Source organism: Oreochromis aureus, linkage group 19 (assembly GCF_013358895.1).
Source record: "Oreochromis aureus strain Israel breed Guangdong linkage group 19, ZZ_aureus, whole genome shotgun sequence".
Classification (NCBI taxonomy): Eukaryota; Metazoa; Chordata; class Actinopteri; order Cichliformes; family Cichlidae; genus Oreochromis; species Oreochromis aureus.
In genome coordinates this window covers 12,505,383-12,524,495 of record NC_052960.1, presented here as the reverse complement: position 1 = coordinate 12,524,495, position 19,113 = coordinate 12,505,383, and the positions used below count along the sequence as shown (strand labels likewise).

Genomic DNA, 19,113 nt, shown 5'->3' with positions numbered 1-19,113 from the left:
AAAATACAATAAAATGAAGAAGCAGTCAAAAAAAAGAAACTTTTTCCATTATTATTTATTCATAATATTCTATTACTTTGATAAAATACACTTTGTTTACAAGTTCTGATCCCTCACTAAGGGCAGAGATCTTTAGGCAGACACCCAACACCACATTTTGACTTTTTTACAAGTTCTGCATTTTTCTAAGACAGTCAGGATAACTCAGTTACAGTAATCAGGGTTTTATGTCAAACTTTGGAGCAACAGAATTTTTGTCATACTTGAAAAACTGGCCAAAGCACAATTCAATGTTATCTAAAAGCTTATTTATTTTGCTTTTCAGTAAAAATATATGGGTATAGGGTGAATTTCTAAAAAGTACCAAAGAAAAAAAAATAACAAACAAAAAACGTGAGTTTCTTTTGGAGCAGCAGAAACGTCAAAAGAACCAAAAAAGAAAAGTGTCCAGCAACTTAATAATTCCATGCATTATTTGTAAAAGCTGAACATAACTATTGCATTAAATAGGGTTCTATTGCCTATGCTTTGACATTGACATTTTACACAGGCTTACTTTGAACTTGGAAGTTAAAAGGTAAAAGAGGAAACTAACACTATAACAAATCTTTTAAAATACTACCATATATTCTCAATACAGATTCATCTGACTAAAATTTACATTTCGAATAATGATTTATCCACTTCACCATATTGTCCGACCAGGCCAAATAAGATGGCCTGAATTGCTTCAAAGGTAAAACTCATCTGCTTTGGGTAATCAATGTTGAGGGCATACAGAAGGCCAAAGAGGTGTGCCAGGGCAGTAGAAATGTTATGTAGCACGAAACAGACGTATCAGCATCGCATCTTGTAGGATGGTGAGGATGGCAACTGATGCACCGCTCAACACTGGTTCCAAAATGTCAGTGTCCTGAAGAAAAGTAAAATAAGAATTATTGAAAGCTAAGAAAAACTAAAGACAAAACAAATTTCTAAAGATTTTAACTTTAACCTCTATACCATGCTGGTCGTTTGACCCATGGAGGTTTTAAAAAAGAAAAAGCTTATTTTTTAATTAATGCCACCTTGTGAGTTTTGTATATTTTCTGCTATGGAACAACCACTAACAATGCCCAGCAGCTGCTCAGCAGAAAAAAAAGTGAGAGTTATGACAACTGCAATCCCACTATAAAATTATCTGGACTGCACTTGTACATTTCCATTTTGATAAACTCATCCTTTAAAAACATCTTAGCAATTAGTTTTACATTAGTTTTTGTACTTACTAAGCACTTCTGTTGCATCTTGTCTTGAGGAAAATGGGCAGGCCTCTCAGTGCCCGTTGGACACAGTGTTGGATGTCTAAAGAGGTTCAGTGGAAAACAAAATTTTAAATGGAAGTAACAAATACACAATGCAAAATGAACTCTCATAGTAATGAGAGTAAAGCACAGGTCAGACCCAGCAACACGCAAAACGTAAAGAACCATTTTTACACATTTTTACTATGTGTCAACATCTTTTTCAGTTTCTGTTAAGAAAAGTGACATTAAAAAGGATAAGGAACACAATCACTCACCATGTTCATCCAAATCAGGTCTTCCAAACAGTTTCAGCAGGCCAGGCACAACTTTGTCAAGGGATGCATTGAAGGTCCCCAGGAGGTCTTTGCTTGTGATCCGATGAAATGTTCAGATATCTAAACAATACATTCACCAAAATATTGTCATTTACTCAGCACAGAAAATTCCTGGGTAGCTGTCTTGGACAGTCTGCCATCAACAGCAAAACCTACCTACTTCAAAAATCTCTCATGAATACGTCTTTTGCACTGGAATTCCCACAAAACCCAGTATCAATATGAAAATACATATTATGTTCTAAGTTGCACCAAAATCTGTGACCAATCAGATTCTGTGACCTGCCTTAGTTTTCAGACTATAGAAGTCCTATTTCTAGATGCTGTCAAAATTATGAGATTGCCTTTCTGTTTCTAATTTCTTGTACTGGCAGAAATGTTCAGGGTAAGGATTTCAATATAACACTGGCAAGGGCCTTGACTGGAGTGGTAGCACAAGATAATAAAGTTGGCCAATGCATTACCCCAGCAAATACCGTACTGCTTCAATATAAGTATAAATCATGCCCAATTTGAATAATAATTAAATTATAAATAAATTAGGACAGTCTTACCTCCTCAGAGGAAAACAGCGCAGGTCATCTCTCCTGGATTGGCCTGAGAAAATGTTTGCAATAATGAAACATTTCAATATAATGTTCACGACTGCGCACGTGCAAAGTCGGACCGTACAGATCGCGTGGAATTGTACATAAAATCAATACTTAACTCCACCAACAAAAGGCTCTCAAAACAATACAATACTTTCCACAGCTTTGAAGGATGGGTCAGGTGTATCCTTCGTGGCCCACCCTATGCCAGAATTCATAGCGCGGCCCAGCCGATTCTTAGTTTCAACAATGGCGGCAGCCACTTAGTTTTAATATTACTCTTATTACTCTTTCTGGGTCACAAAGTAAACTTTTACAAAGCCTTTATGTAGCTGTGTAAATTGAGAATGATATCTCTTTATTAAGACAACACATTTTGCAAAATTTTCTGCTTCGAGTGCAGCGAGAACAGCGAACTCCTGGCATATCATTTTCAACCCCCGCGGTCCTTCGCTAGCTTAAACATGATCTTAAATATGCAGGTTTGGCTTTTTTCAGTGCTTTACTCGTTCCACCCTCCTGGGTCCTCAGGAGGATGCAGCCTAGCGCTTGTAGAAAATCCTAATAACAGATGTCGTTAGCTTACCTGCTAGGGCAAATGGCGGCAGCTCCCGCACCTGTCCAAAAATGGTCAAATAATACACTCCAACTTCAGACCAGGTAAAATCTGTAATGGTCGAAAAATTGTAATTTTCATCCAATTTTGGCCACGTTTGTTCAAAGTTTCTTAGCAGGTTTTCAGTTCAGAACACATCGACAAACCACTATCACACAGTCTGCTCAGACTCGTTTGGTCTAGTTCAAACTTATTCAGACCACGACGCGTGTGCCAGTCACCTACGGGTTTCCCACCGTTCCCAACCTCGACTCAAAAAATCTACTCAAAAGTTGATAATCTTTGTTATGCTCGCTAGAAAATCTTAGTTAGGACAACAATGGAAGAAATTTGTTGGGCAGACAATATTTTAGGTTGTAAATGGAAAGTTTTATTTCTAAGTCAGTTTAATTTGAAAACTTTACTCAAATCAACAATTACTAGTTATCGCTTTTACAGTGTGGAGTTTTAAATGGAGACAAAATGACACTGACATTAAAGAAATTCACCTAGTGTCAAACATGACATTAAAAGAAGAAGGGGAAAAAGTGGCAATCCCCCTCCTTTCCCACCCCCACTTCTTCAAGCCATTTTCTATATGATGTGCTCTACTCTTCCAAATGCACACACACAGTTAGCCTTAGTATTGATTGGGACTGCTGTTGGACTCATGTTTCAGTCATCATTAACAAAAATTTCAGCTGCCTTTAGGGTTGAGAATGATTGTTCTTAATATTTTTTTGCAGTGCAATCCAGTCCAGCAGGACTCTAACATCACATTCAACCAAATATGACGTAAATAATTAATGGGGGTCAAAAATGAGAATAAAAAAAACACATCTGTATCACTAACTCAAACATCACTATGTCATTAATAAGTGAAATTTCTATGCCTTGTGAAAATCCTGCTAGATTCTAGCCCTCAAAAACAACTTTCCACAAGACACAACCACCAAATAAAAATAAAACTATATTAATTGAATGACTTTTTAAATGGTGCATTAAAACATTATCTTTTCATAAAGTGATGATGCAAATAGACAAGTAAAAGCTACACTTTAGACAACATCTTCATCGAAAAATATAGACCAATGGATTCACTAAAAAACCTGGACCATACAGAATATCAGATACCTGGACTATTTGAAAAGTGATTATTCTGCACGGTGGACTGTCCAGCCTAAAAAAAAAAAAAAAGACAGCCAATATATTAATATAGTAAATACCCTGTTGATTTGTCAAAAACAATTAGCAAATAGATCTTTTATATTAAAATATATTAATTAAAATATATTACTTTGATTAACTAGTCAGACATTTAAAAACAACTTCTGATTATTTTTTGTTTTCTTTAAGGTGACTTTGGCATACTACCTTGGAAATAATTGCTATAAAAGAGGTCATGTTTTGTACCTCCAGGAGATTCTAAAATATAGTAGATGTGTCAATATTTGTAACCAGCAAAAACACAAAACGTTTGGAGATAACACTTCAAACACAGTGGCCTTTTTACAAGTCAGTACGCACTAAGCACTAATGTTAAAATCATCATAACGGGCCTGCAAAGGTTATAACAAGTGCTGACACCACAAATGTGTTGTGCATCACAAAGACAAATTACTGTTGATTAAATACATATGTGACAAATATCATTTTTACAATACTTCCAACCACAGTATTATAGAGGATCACTCTCTTAATTTCCTGGAAAAAGGCCGCGTTAAAGTGAAGTGTTACACTCACTTATTGATGTATTGGTGACATATTGTACCTGTTTTTAGCATATTTCACTGTTCTTCTCTATTTTCATTCCACAGTAAAAAAAAAAAGAAAAGAAAAACATTTTGAAATAAAGAGCCAGTTATGCTCAAGCAAGGTGTGCAGCACGAATAAAATAACAATATTTCTACATCTAGGCAAATACCATACATGAGCAAGTATATACAGCAAAATAACAAAATTGTCAGCATTTTCTCCCCCCCGCCTTGAGTGTTTAAATTAAGTTTGCCACGGCTGATTTATCTATACAGACACACAAGCATTAGAAATCCCACACCAAGGGAGATCATATCCACAAACCTGATTTTTGGGGAGGAAATGCTGATTCATGCAGTAGGAAGTGACTTCAGACCTTCACTGGAAGTGAAAAGATCTTAATTTACCAACAAGGATTATAGAGGAATTGTATATGATTCTCTTTTCTTTAGGTTTGATTTTAAGTGCTGTACACCGTTATTACTTTATATCCAGGTGGTTTTCAAGTGCTTTGCCTTGGAAACAAGTCAGGTTGATTTATATAAAGTATCATTCAAAAATCACACTATATCTTCTTACTAAAACTATACATGTTCATTTCTAGTTCTTAAATCTGAGTGTGTTCAGTAATAAAAGTACAGTTTCATATAAAATAGTTACTGTAAGTTGCACTTCCCTGCCACACGTGCATAAATGCCAAATAGGAGGTACTCTACATCAAATGATTATCATTAGCGCCCTTTTTCTTTTTTTTTTCTTTTTTTTTGCCGTTAAACCATAAATGATTAGGACCAATAATAAAAAGTGTCAGTCTAAAGCACAACAGTCATTATGTTCTAAAAAAATAGCAACATTCATTTTCCCTCCTCAAAAAAAAAAGAAAAAAAAAACAAAAAACTAGACGCATATATATATTTAAAAAAATATATCACACTAATCTAGCCAAGTGCAAACACTGCCAGTTTTCATTTCTCACATATCTGACAACATTTGATTGAAAATGGATTGGCATTTCTATGACACAATTGCACAAAACAACTTTTCTTAGATGTTAGTGGAAAAACAAGACCATCCAGTGTAAATCCTTGCCTTTCCCACAACGAACCGATGCTAGAGCCGTTTTCTCCAAAGCGTGACTTAACACGTTTCAGGCTATTATGCACTGATTCTAAAACACTTGCTTCTGCTTTGTGCTGTGACAATACAACTCTAACCATTCTTTTGTTACTGTTAATTTAATATCATCGTACCACTAAACACGAGACACACAGTTTTGAGGGGCCTATGCAGTCATCATGGCAAAAAGCGCCACACCCCTTGCACATGATCATTGCCTTCAGTCGGCAGTAGCATTTAGACTGGACGTCCTCCATGTTGGAGCCCTCAATGAATGACTGTTCAGGTGAGGGCTCGCCCTGGTTGCCGTGGTCTAATGAGTGACCAGCAGGTATGGTGGTGACAGTCACTGAGAAGGACATAACGCTCCCGTGGATGCCACCACCATCAGCTTCTGATGAGGATGTGGAAGAGCCGGTGCCTGCAGTGCTGCGGTTCAAAGTGTGAGGTACGGACATACTGATAGTGCCACCGTAGCATGATGCTACCGGGGGTTCCTGATTATCGAGTGTTCTCTGGGATTGAAAGGCAGTCGGCCGCTGGTGACTGGGATCCACGTGGGTAAGATATGGCTCGGAGTTTCCTTGATTACTATTGAGTTCGAGGTGCCTTCGGTGTGACTGAGAAAAAGGGCTGGTGTCTTTGGTGGTTGCGCTGGTGTTGTTGTTATCACCACCAGCTTCAATATACTCTGATCCAGGCTCCGTCTTTATGTTATAGTGATGCTGAAAGCCCGCTGGTTCATTAGACTTGCTTACTGAGCATCTTTGCTGCTCTGTTTTGACCCCAGAAGGAAACAGAAAAACTTTCCTGGCTGGTTGGTCCTCCTTGGCTGCATCCTCTGCTTCTGTGGTTTCCCTTTTTGTGCTGGTTACAGACGTGTTTGGAATGGCAGACAGGTGAAGTCTCCTGCTCTCTGATCCTCTGCCATACGTGGAGACATTGAGCAGGTAATGTCCTGTCATGGCAGGCCTTGGCATCCTCCTTCGACCCAAAAAACCAACAGAAATCCTGGATCGATCTTGTCGCTCTTCTGCGTGCATCAGTTGCTGAACTTTGTACTGAGGTGACTGAGGCCCTACACCCCCTCCATAAGGTTGACTTTGTTGGACTTTCCTCTGCATTAGAGCCTGTAGGATCTGCTCCTGAGTCTCCTTGTCAGGAAGTTCCCTGTGATGTTTTGTGTTTTCTGAGAAAACACCAGCTCGGCCTGATGTATTGAACTTCTCAGCCCTGTGCTCAGCAGAATGTGATGCCTTTCCCATAATACCAGAGGAGAAGTTTGACATCTTTACTTCCACCTTGGATAGCGGTTTTGGGAGGATCTGCTCCAGTGGAACTTCTTTGCCCTGCAGAAGCTGAGTGACCAGCGGGTTGTTTGCAGGGATGCAGGAGCTGGTTCTGGTTGTTGATCCAGCAGTTAATGGGATTTCCTGTTCCTTTGAAGCATGCACCGATGATGGTTGTGCTGATACACTTGAACTCTTTTGGACGCTATGGATTCCTGTACTGACAGTACCAGCAGAAAGACTTGTATGTTTTTCTTCAGTTTTGCTTAAGTACTTCTGAGACTGGTTTGGGCTACATGGACCAAAAGAGTCCACTTGGCAAGGAGAAGATATACTAAACTGTGTGGCTGGTAACCTAGCAGATCCCTGTGGGGATGTCGGGCTGGATAAGTGGTGTGTCTGCTCACTACTGCCTCCACCTGGCCCTGGGCCTGGCACCGCCCCCTTTGAAGCAGATGATGATGCTGCTGCTGCTGCACGTTGTGCTCGGGCAAGCTGAGCTTTGGCTTTGATATCTGCCAAAGTGCGAGCACCAGTACGGCATGGGCTACTAAGTGGGCTTGGGAGGGGAGTCCTTGGTGAGATCTGGCTAGGTGACACGGGCAAGGGAAGAATTCGTGATACTGGGATCTGCAAAATGGAAAAAAAAAACCCCAGAGATTAATTCCCATTTGTATATCTAAAAAATATAAATTAAAAAAACATATAACAATATAAATAGGCTTCAAGCTGTATCCTATTTTAATTTCCTCACATGTACAAAACAACAAACTCTGGGATTTACTGGGAAAACTCTAAGTCCTTGGAGCATATTGAGACTAACAATATACTGAGGCAAGTATAGTTGCCCAACTCTAAAAAGATAAAGCTACAGACCTGTCAGGTCCGCTCAGAAAATAGAGTGATCTGAGCAGACTTTGAGCTGCCACATTTATTCCTACCTTTAGTGGTGGAACCCTCTGATTTGTTGTTGAAGTTGGTGTAGCAGGGCTGGATATGGATGATGCTGAGGGAGACACAGATGAGAATGAAGACACTGAAGAAACTGAAGATATGCGGGGTCTTTTCTCTGGTGTTAATTCACCCTCTATTTCACTGAGAGACTTCCTTTTCAGCGGCTCTGAGGAGCCACTGGGCTCTGAGATGACCTCTTCGCTCTCTGCAGCAGGCTTAACCATAGACACCGACTGAACTTCTTTCAACTCTGAACTAGCCTTTGGTGGAGGGCTGCTGTTCACAGACAACTGGGAGCGTTCAGTTTTCTCCTCCTTCGTGTCTTCCTTGCGCTCCTTTTCTGGCATTGTCGATGCTGCACTCCATTCACCACGTTTCTCAACCTCTGGTGCTCTCACTGCAGCCACCAGTCCAGTATTTGCGGTTGTATTCATCTTCCGATCCTCAGCATACTGTGAGCGTCGCGTCTTCATGGGTTCTGCAGTAAAGACAGGCTCTTTTTGAGCAGGCAGTGCTTTCAGAGGCTCCTGTGACGATGTCTGCGCTGGCTTTACGTCTTTTGCAGGAGCATCAGTCAGGCTGCTGTCCTTGGTGCACTTAGATTCCTCTAGTGCTTGAGCGACAGGTCCTGTCTGATGAGAGGGGGACTGAGGCCTGGCAGACTCCTGATTCAAATCAGCCTTTGTCAGCTCTTTGGATTCCTCATAGCTGAGCCCTGAACTGTACAATAGAAAGGGAGACAAAGAAAAAGGGAAAAAAAACACAACTCCATGAATTAAGTGTTTTCTTTCTTGAATGAGGAAAGAGTCATTAAACACTTAGCTTTTAAATTATTTTTTAAAAAATACACAAGAAGAGTTTTGAAAATGACAATAGCCCAAACAAACTAAAAACAATTAATTGGCTAGTACTGTTTTATTCATTGTAGTATTTTACTTTTCAATCTGTTCTTTTTCTTATGAATTGCTTAATTTTTAACAACAAACTTGACAACAAATGACAAATCTTTGAATTACTGAATCTAATCTGAAGTTGTGCATTAAAAGTGAAACTGTTGGAAAAAATTCATTCATCCATAAAACTAATGACACTTATGAGCGCTATCTGGGCATTGCACTGACGTGCTATTTTGCCCTGTTTGGTTAATCTGTTCCAATATGTTATACAGAAAGTAAATATCCTTTAGAAATAGATATTCAATCAATATTCTTAAGAAAAGCGACTGATCCATTTTCCTTTTGTAAATACTACAAGTACTAAGATTTTAGTCTTTTTTGATATATAAGAAAAATTACTCCACTGCCAGCTAAGGGAGGGTGTAACCTAGGCCAGTTTTTGTAGATACAATATCCTGATGTTCCCTAAAGTTCCCCTACAGGATGATGGAAAAGATGACAGCTGTAAAATGAACTAACTGAAGGTGTGTGTGACTGTGCCATGGCTGTTTAGACAAGGCATGAGTGACTGATGTCATTTGATACAGGACACCAAGGACAATATATAAAGACAATTAAATAAAACTTGTCCTGATAGCTTATTAAAAACTCTGCCAGGTCAGGATTAGATGACCTTTGGTAAGACTGAGAACTTTTTTTGTCTCTCATTTTCTTTGAAAGCCTTCAAAAGGCTTTCTGAGAGTGAAGACTTGGGTTTTTTACAGTTAAAGTAAGAAGTGGGTTTAGGTTAAGGTTTGGATAAAGATGTCACACTTATTTGTGATGGTTAAACTTGGGATTAGGTGGGGTTAGAGGCTTGGGAAAGCAATAACACCAATACATGTCCTCACAAGAAAAGCCAAGCGAACATGCCTTATACTCTTTCTCCCTGAACACAGAGATTCTAAAATTTTAGCTAAAATATTATAATTGGTCATCTAAACAACCCCAAACCTACGACACACCTATTCGGGGCTAAAGATCTTCACCTGCCAAGTGGAGACCGAACAGCTGGACTGACAGATTAGCAAGATACTGTATGATGTCCAAGTTCACCAGAAATAGGTAGGATAAGTGGATCAAAAAATTATAAATGAAACAGAGAACCTACTTCTCCCCATAATAGTTTTCAAAGAAGGCTTCCTTCCAGTGCTCAACTTTCTTTTCCTTCTCAATTTCTTGGCGCATTCGGAGCTGCAATTCAGGAGTGAATTCCCCTAAAAAATGGAAGAGTCACAAAAGAGCAAATGTAAACCTTGGTGTTGTGCTGTTTTTTGAATGTGAATTGAATTTTGCAGTTATGAACTGAAAGCGTTTGAACTAACCCTCGGCCAGTCTATCTTTCCAAGACTGAGCTGCTGATGTGAAAAACTCATTGTTTAAGGCAGAGCTAGTGACCTTCAGAAGGCCGTCCATGCAAGCCTGAGGAGAGAAGGCACAATGTTATGACTAATAGCATGACGATCAGCATCACTGCATCAGTACATTGACTTTATTTGGATTCTGACTATGATATAGAATATACAAATGTTTTACAGAGATTAAAAAGATATTTTATGAGGCATATATCAAATAATGACTGGCAGATACTGCACACAGCAACAATTTTACTTACACATTTACATTTAATGTAATATAAATAGCAAACGTTATAACATATGTATAATTTTAGGGCTACCTGGCGGTCTACTTCTGGCAGAAGTTTGACCAGCCTTTGCTGGCAGTCTGGAGGCAAGGCAGAGAAATTGTGCTTGTTGATGATTGCTCGCAGGTTGGTGTTAACCAAAATAGAGTCTGGCGTCTCCACGTCTATTTTATACTTGGCACGTTTTATCTGCCCTGCGATACAAACAAAACAGGAAACAGATGTAAACCAAGGGAGATTCAATAATACAAAGAAGCAACTGTGAATTATGTAGCTCAATTTTGTAGTAAAATAATTTGTTTTACTTAATTGTTTTCTGTCAAAGTAGAATAATTTTACCTACACCTAAGACATAACTATGCAGACAATTAATTCTAGATTACAAGCATGCAACTGATTTAAATAAAAGCACTTGTCTGAATTACCTGCACTGAGGCGACTGGACCTTTGGGAAACCTTTCTGGGTACGACTGGGTGGCATAAATCTGTTTGGAAAGAAGAAGAGGAGCTAAAGGAAAGGCTCTGAGAAATGAAAGCCAGAGATCTGACTGCTTCAGTTTCCACATTAAAGCTGCCAATTATATGAGTCATGTTTGGATGATGATGATACATAGCCTTTTGTAGTCTAGTTATAAAAACCTGCAATAATAAACAGGATAATTCCCAGAACTACATCACTATCCATCATCTATCTTCAAAACTGTGAGTAATATCATGCAATTAACATCAGTAAACTATCCAACAATTTGGCAATGTAACAGTTACCACCTACCAGTCTTTGTTGTAATGTTATCTGCCATGTCTTTAAGGGTTTTCAGAAGCAGTCTTGGACTGGAGGAGATTGGCATTCCCCCCTGTCTACGCTGGTTTCTCTGCTGCTGCTGCTTCAGGGCCTTAAAATGAACAACACAGAAAGACGCAAATAGCCAGCAGTATGAGAAAAACAGAGTGTGAATATGTGTAACCCTCTGCTTCCCTGCAATTGCTCCCCAAGGGCCACTTGCCTGGTTAAATAACAGCTAAATAACAGCAGTGCAATGGAACAGAGGTTGCATAACAGAGGCATAAATCATCAACTTGCCATAAATCTGAGAACAAGTCAGATCAAATTTGTCACAAATTTCTCTACAGATTTAAAGAAGCAAAGAAAGGAGGTCCACCACAATGAGATATAAAATAGGAAACAATAAACAGATCCGTCCAGTAATATTTCAGCCAAGTCGCCATCTTGTAGTGTTACCTACGCCCAAATAATGAATACAAATTCACACCAGCACAGATGGAGTGAATTACAATGTGTGCAATCAAATTAAATCTAATTAAATGGAACACAAAAGGCAAAAGACAGCCAATGTGAGAATGGGAAATGGGTTCTTTGAAAACATTAATACTGTAAAAAAAACAAAAAAAACAAAAAACAAAATAGCTACAGGCAGTTCTCCCTGATGTTTGAAATAATCAGCAAGATGAAGAACAAAAAAACAAAGAACACCAGCTGAAACACCAACATTGAGTTATGTGCTGCCAATTAAAATAAAGTAATGAATATAATCATACAAATTTAATTGTTCATTGTAGCCCAAAAAGAGCCCAAGTCTAAGACTCCACACTCTGTATACCGATGTAAAAACAAAAGGGTGGATTTGCATATTGCAGAACACAGAGGCAGTGATTTATACGGGAGTGGGGTGTGGCAGGAACTCATGTTACTCATCTGAGTAGGGAGGATAAGTTAACAACTTAAATGTATGTTTAAAAAAGAAAAACAACAAGAAATATATGTTGTTTGCTGTACCTGTTTCAAAGCTTTCTTGCTGTGTTTCTGCGAGGGAGAGATGAGCTTACTGGTGGGGACAGACGGCGACGAGCATCGAGGCTGTGGAGACGACGGCTGTGACTGCAGCTTGGAGGGAACTATGAAATACAGAAGCACAAAACAGATGTTACCAAATACATTTCCTGAGGGCGGTGTGCAGACTTTATCACATTGTGCTTTTGTTTTGGCGAAACTGAAACCAATTCTGTAGACAAAGAAGCAGATTACATTACCTTACGAAAATATCATATTATTAAAAATGAGCTCAACTTCAGAACAATCCCCCTCCTACTATTTGCCTTCTGTTTCTTACAGAACATCTTTCTACATTCTGCAGCAGTTCCTTCCCAGTGCTACCTAATTTGCATTTGACTTTGCAGTCCTTTGCATCGATTATTTCAAAAATAAAGCAATATCAGAGCCCTCCTACTCAGCTGTAAACCAAGGTTATTTGCTTGGTACTTTTAAGTTGTGCATAATGAGGAAGTGGTCACGGGTCATACTGAGAAAATTCAGTTTCCTGTTTTAACCGTCACTTAAGTTATTCAAGTGGCAGTGAGAAATAATAAGAGTCAGCAAGACCACAACCTGAGGAAAACAAAATAATTGGCACTTGATGAAAAGCTCCCTCTCTCAAACTGCATTGTAATCAGGCACAATCAGGTGTTCATTTCACAATAAAGCAATATTTTAACCCCACAGAATGACAAAAGATCAGAAACCGTTGTAATGTGACTGTTGTGCGCTGCCAGCAGGCTCTCGGTGAACAATTATCAGACAGCATTAAGGACAAAGTAAAGCTCAAAGATAAAACCCACCTTTCGCTATCATCATGTTCAGTGCTGCGTGTATTCCAGGAAATGTTTTTGATGAGGTGGTGTATTTTATGTTTGTGGTAAAGCCACTTTCCAACTTGGCATGTCTAGTGCTACTTGAGCTAGTTTCCGGTGTTTCCGCAATAACCTACATCATCAGCTGACAGGGGGGTGTTAACTCTAACTGGCATAACCAATCAGCTACAATCAACTAAAAAAAAAGCCAAACATCTACTGCATTATGATCTGTTGATGTTTTTTTTTTCCTTCTCTGTTGACTGATGAACAGTTATGACACTTCAGCAAAAAACGCGCTTACTTTTTAATAAACGTTAACAGGGGTTGCATTTAAAGGTGTTTAAGGAGTTAGTAAAGGCATATTTCAGTGCTTTATTAAGTAGTATTCACTGTTAATTTACATAGGTGGTCTGGAAGTTAGATAATGGTGACATATTTCAAACCTATAACACTGATCAACAAGTGTTTTGGTACTTGGATTCTTTCACCCGTACTTCAACAAAATTGACTTTTTGACCCCAAATCTGAAAACCATTTTCATCTGGTTAAGCTGTTCCAAGTACTGGACAACTGGGATGACTGAACACACACAGCAATGCGTTTCAACATTTAAGATGTAAGTTTGGTCTCCAGAAAAGTGAAGCCAAAATCAACAAAGATGTTTTTGTTAGTCCTGAAATCCATGAACTGATGCTTGACGATGAGTTTGAAAGGAAATTGTAGCCAGCTGGATCAGCAGCATAGGAAACATTTGTGCCAGTAGCCCAGAATTTTCTTGGCAATCTCAGAGCAGAGAATTATGCTGAACTTGTGTTTAACATGCTGAAATCATATCAGTTAATGAGTGTCAGAGTGTCACTGAAGATGCACTTCTTACATTGTTTTCTCAACATTCTTTCCATCAAATTTGAGCAATGTCAGTGATGAGCATGGTGAAAAATTTAATCAAGATATAAAAGTGGTGGAAAACTGATATCAGGTAAAATTTAATCCGAGCATTACTGTTCATTCTTGCAAGGAGAGACAGATATACAAACAAAAAACCAAGTCCCTCGAACATTTTTAAGTACACTGAAAATGTGCTTTATTGTGTCTCTCATATCACCTTCTTGTTTATTTTCAGAAAATAAACACATTAAAACTGTTTTAATGGGAAATAGTTAACATTCCAGAGATTGCACTGATACATTATAATGATATTCAAGTGTTAAAAGAATATGATGGGTATTTCCAAAATCTTATGCGCAAACTTTAATAAGATTTCATATCTAAAATCAGCTTCCCACTGCAAACTCCAGCTTCCTTCCATAGTCCAAAGACATGCAACTAAAACTAGTTTAACCAGGTTAGCTAGTTTGAGTTAGTTCTATTGGAAATCTAAGGTGTAATGTTGAATGTGAGCACAAATGGTAGTGTGGCTCCAACAGCTAGCCCTGCGATAGACTGGCAACCTGTTTAGGGTGTACCCAACCTTTCATCTGTAATAGCTGGATTAGGTTCCAGCCCCACTGCAACCCTAAATTGGATAAGCAGAGGAAGATGGATGGATAATTTTGTTTGAAATCTGCAGGAAATATAAGCTAAACATGTAATCGAGCTATTAAGAATGAGACCCTTTCTTCATGGCAGACAATCTGACTGTTCAAACTGCCCATTTATTCACTCTGTAGTCTACTATTCAGTAGAGTAAATCAGCCATTCTGCAGTGCATTTCAAAATTACAGCTGCAAATTTCATCCACTACAAGTATATACTGGTACAGTTCATACACTGACTTGGACCATAATGTTTGAGCAGTCCGCTGTCACAAGTAAAAAAACAAATACTCATTACATATTCATAGAATATGATTTTCTTACCCTCTGAGAATTCCTGGTGAACACTTAAAACTAAAAGACCTATCAAAACTGTATTTGAGACATCAGGTACAACTAAATTTTTGGCATGTCTGAAATGTGATGCTAAGTAGCCTGCTTATCAAATATTTGCACAAGAGCTGTAAAAGCAACATGGCTATTTCTGCTTTTAATAAACAGTTACTTTAACGGAATTTACTGCTTTACATCAATTATGTTAATTCACAGTTACAGCTAAAATCTTCATCATTCTTAGCTAAGTAAAAAATACTTTATATAAAGCACACATTTTTGTGTTATAAAGTATTTCAATGCTATGGTAAGTTATGTTGATTACAATGAGTACTTATTTTTTTAAAAAGCCATAATTACAAATTAGATTACAAACAGATAGCACATATTAATGTTGTAGCAGTAAAAGTAGGACCAAATTATCTTGCAACTAAGAAATGTATTATTATTTGCAAAACAACAGTCTGGAAACTCATTCATAACAAGTCACTTTAAAATTTATGGTCATGTGTAAGTTAATTAAAGAACCTGTATGCAAGGGCACAATACCTCTTCGCATCCACCTTCCTCTCCTGCCCTCTTGACTGATAGCACTACTGTTGTTTTCTGAGCTTCGAGAGTCAGAAAGATTGTCACTGCTCTCCTCAGAGCCCTCTTCCGACAGCTCCTTCACCACATCTGAGATGTCCTTCTATATGAAAAACGGAGCAAAAGACTCCATGTTATTTTTATGCAGCAAACAGAGCGGAGGAACAGTTAAGCAGAAGTAAATAAGAAAAATGACCAGCTACGGCATGTACATTCATAACTTAATTTGTGTCCAGGTACCCAAAAAGCTGCAATTAGCAAAGAAAAACATGTACTATTTCTTTTTTCCTGTACTGGCTGAGTAATAAACAGCGCCTTGTGTCTCACAAACCTTTAATGTGTAGACTCCCATTCTGCCTGGAACTTTGTAGAAGATTCCCTCCTCACCACGAGAGTTCGTGTGCAGCATTGCATTCAGACATGCCAGCGGTGAAGTTCCGCTGGATCACAAGAGGAAAAACACAGTTTACACATCTGTTCCCCCATAAATCAGATGGCTGGGAAAAGACGAAGGAAGGGGAGAGGTTGGTCTGGTAACTTGGGAGAAGCTGCTATCATGCATCAGGAAAACATGTGTGAGTTCAGGTCAGATTTGCATCAGTGCAGTTAGAGGGGAAATTTGCTCTGTGCTTTATGAGAAATCAGCTGCAGAAAACTGATCCAATGCTCATCTAATTAGAGTGGTTGACTGATACTCACAGAATAAAGGGGTTTGACATAAAAATGCCTGTTGCAAAAAAATTAATCTGTCAAGCTTTGCTTAAGTCATGCACAAATCTAGACTGACAAATTGAACCTTACTTTTTTTTTTGTCAAATTGCATTTGTGCTGCTTTACACAGTATAACGCATAAAGCTTTGAACAATATAATTACTAGAAAAAACAAAAGACTGTTTTTATCTTTTTGGAAATTACTCTAGTTATGCTTAAATATTCCTAATTTTTATTTTGTTAATTACTCGAAAAACAAGGAAAATGTAATTTTTATGCAACAGGTGGCTGTGGAAACTCAAACTATGAATGTAGCATTGCATTTTTATGCAACCTAACCTAGAACATGTTATTCCTATTAACATGCAAAAAGGCAACTCCAAACAAACCTGCATTGCTGTGAGTTTGTTAAGATAAGGGGTGGGGGCTACTTTTTCTTACCTTCTGGATGAGAATAGTGACAGTGAAACAAAAAGAAATAAAACAATTATTAATTGAGTAAAGTAACTGTGACTATGTGAATAACAAAAATGCACATGATATGAGCAGCTGAGAAATGACAGATGACACCTGTAGTGCTCTCATGAAAATGTCTCAAATATGAAGTGTATCTGCAGTTCCAAAGCTATGACAACAAGGACCTGTGTACCTTATTTCCTTAAGTCTTTCTCTTTGGATCACTTGCAAGATCTCTTTATGGCTCATAGGTGTATTAGGGTACTTCTCCAGAACCTAGAAAATAAAAATGCAGATGATTATATTTTGCAGATAGATTATTTAAAGGAAAAATATTCAGAAATTAAGAGGCAACCCCAAGGTTACTTCATTAAAGATATCACATTTTTTACACATCAGTAAAACGAATTAAAATAAATAACCATAGGAAAAACACTCCTCACTCCCCAAGATATTTCTCTACTGTTCAGCAAGCTAACAGGATTTTATCTGTAGTAGGAGGTACAGGGTCCCCTTATGTAAGTATAACCACTATAAATATCCATTTGTTTCTCTGTCAGTTAAACTGCGAAGTGCTTATGACTGACTGACAGAGAAGTGGCAAAGGTTTTGAAGCTGCTTTTTTTTTTTTAAAATCTACCAATTGTTATTTGTTCTAATGACTGTGTGCCTTTTTAGGGTTTTTGTCTTGATTTTTATTGATTTTCTGATTTTTGATGCAAGACTTCCCAGGACGATTTCCTCAATCTTAGCTTAAAACTTGAGCAATTTATGCAAAAGCTCAACTAGTTTGTACTAAGGTTAAAATGATCCAGTCAACAAGCACAGCACAGTTGTGTTTTGTATTTCTTTCTTTTTTTCACTATTAGAAATATATTTTGCATGAATATCTTGCAATCTCTGGAGAAAATGCACAGAATCCGTCTAGTAATAAATAAGGGGTGGTAAATTTTTAAGTTGTAAGTTTCATTCAGGTTTGAGGTGGATGCACCACCTTATGCTGTAACATCTCACTCTCTGAGTGTTGGCTGAAAGAAAAACATGACAATAAAAGCTTCTCATAACAGTATAATAATAATAATAATAATAATAATAATAATAATAACATATCAGCAACTTTAAATCGGTAATTTTAAAAAACTACTATGGGTAACCTTAAGATGTAGCGCTTACACTTTTCCCAAACCCTCTCGAAAAGCCTTGAATTACTTTAGCTAGTGTTTTGAGCACTGCAATGAAACATAACTTTATGAGTCCTACAAACGTAATCGCTATTTATTTTCTATGCAGTTAGCATACTACATGCTGTGCGCAAACTATTAAGTGTAAATACCTGTATGAAGCTAACGCAAAGCGTTACAGCCGATTGCAATGTGCTTAAATTATAAATTACTATTGGACGTTTTGATAATTTTATACTCGTTAGCATGCTATGCTGTCAGCTAGCTCAATGCTAACAACATATATTGTACTCTCGCAAAACGCTGGCATGACTAGACTGACTTTGTCATCGAGTTTGTAGTTAAAGCAACCCAAGAGCAAACTACTTAACTACGGAAACAGGAGGTATTATAGTGGTTTATTTCCAAATAACATAAAACAAACTTGTTGACGAACAGAGTTGCGTTAGCAGCAGCTAGCCCATGCTAGTCGCGCTAGCGCGCAACACTGGCGTGATTACTTCACGGTTACTTCATTGGACTTAATATCCTACGAGACCTGTCAGCCTTACTGTCCCCACAAAACACATACAGCGGGTTCAGAGGCATGCTTGGGTGCACATGACTTATATTTATTTCGCTGTATTTATGCTTTGAGGTGCCACTTGATGAAAGCTACAAGGCTAGTAGTGACAGCGGTCTTTCCAAATGTCGAACCGTCAACACAGGCCTTGCGCGGTGCACGCAACATTTCATCTTCACCAGCAGGTCATGAACTCATAAACACAGTTGTACAAGTGGGAGCGTTCAAGGAAAACAACCACAACAAACGCTACATAAAACACCAAGAATACCGTTTTCGCTGCTTCCGCCCACGTCCTCCCCTTCTTCTTCTTCTGTCTCTCCCTCATTGTGAATGTCCTGTTGCAGAGTAGTCTTCAATTTCTGTTTCAGTTAAAATGTTGCTTTAGTTACCGCGTAAGATCCACTCCGTCTGCCATGTTGGACTTACTGTAAAAGAGTCATGTGACTCTAAAAGAAACGTCATCTTACTGTATGTAGCTGTCATTCCAAGTCCTCAACTTTCCCACATGTATTTACACATTTGCCAGCTGCAATTATGACGAGAAAGGAGGATATATATATAATAATGAGTTTAAGACTGTTTAAGTCTCTTTATT

At 38.2% G+C, this 19,113-nt stretch overlaps 1 protein-coding gene across 4 annotated transcripts; it reads right to left on the bottom strand.

The window, feature by feature from the left end:
* Positions 1-3,383: 3,383 nt before the first annotated feature.
* Positions 3,384-18,939, bottom strand: asxl2 (ASXL transcriptional regulator 2). 4 transcript variants are annotated; one of them, XR_004198695.2, is made up of 14 exons: positions 18,787-18,939; positions 16,966-17,048; positions 16,758-16,760; positions 15,937-16,045; positions 15,567-15,708; positions 12,296-12,414; positions 11,273-11,393; positions 10,926-10,985; positions 10,534-10,694; positions 10,181-10,277; positions 9,967-10,072; positions 7,908-8,640; positions 4,886-7,596; positions 3,384-3,986 (listed from the first exon to the last, which is right to left on the bottom strand). XR_004198695.2 is itself a non-coding variant. In XM_031727066.2 (13 exons), exons 1-13 carry the CDS (start codon positions 18,841-18,843, stop codon positions 5,803-5,805), a joined length of 3,585 nt encoding a protein of 1,194 aa, XP_031582926.1. In that variant the 5' UTR covers positions 18,844-18,939; the 3' UTR covers positions 3,384-5,802. The 4 variants fall into 4 exon arrangements, 3 of the variants coding, with proteins under 3 accessions (XP_031582926.1, XP_031582927.1, XP_031582928.1); XM_031727066.2 differs by having other exon boundaries at positions 3,384-7,596; XM_031727067.2 differs by lacking the exon at positions 16,758-16,760 and having other exon boundaries at positions 3,384-7,596.
* Positions 18,940-19,113: the final 174 nt, after the last annotated feature.

Bases quoted from the DNA above. Each gene is read 5' to 3' on its own strand.
- asxl2 (XM_031727066.2), bottom strand. From the start codon at position 18,843: ATGAGGGAGAGACAGAAGAAGAAGAAGGGGAGGACGTGGGCGGAAGCA. The intron at 15,709-15,936 runs GTTTGTGAGACA...TTTTTCATATAG, and splicing joins TGGGAGTCTACACATTAAAG to AAGGACATCTCAGATGTGGT. The intron at 10,695-10,925 runs GTAATTCAGACA...TTTGTATCGCAG, and splicing joins GTCCAGTCGCCTCAGTGCAG to GGCAGATAAAACGTGCCAAG.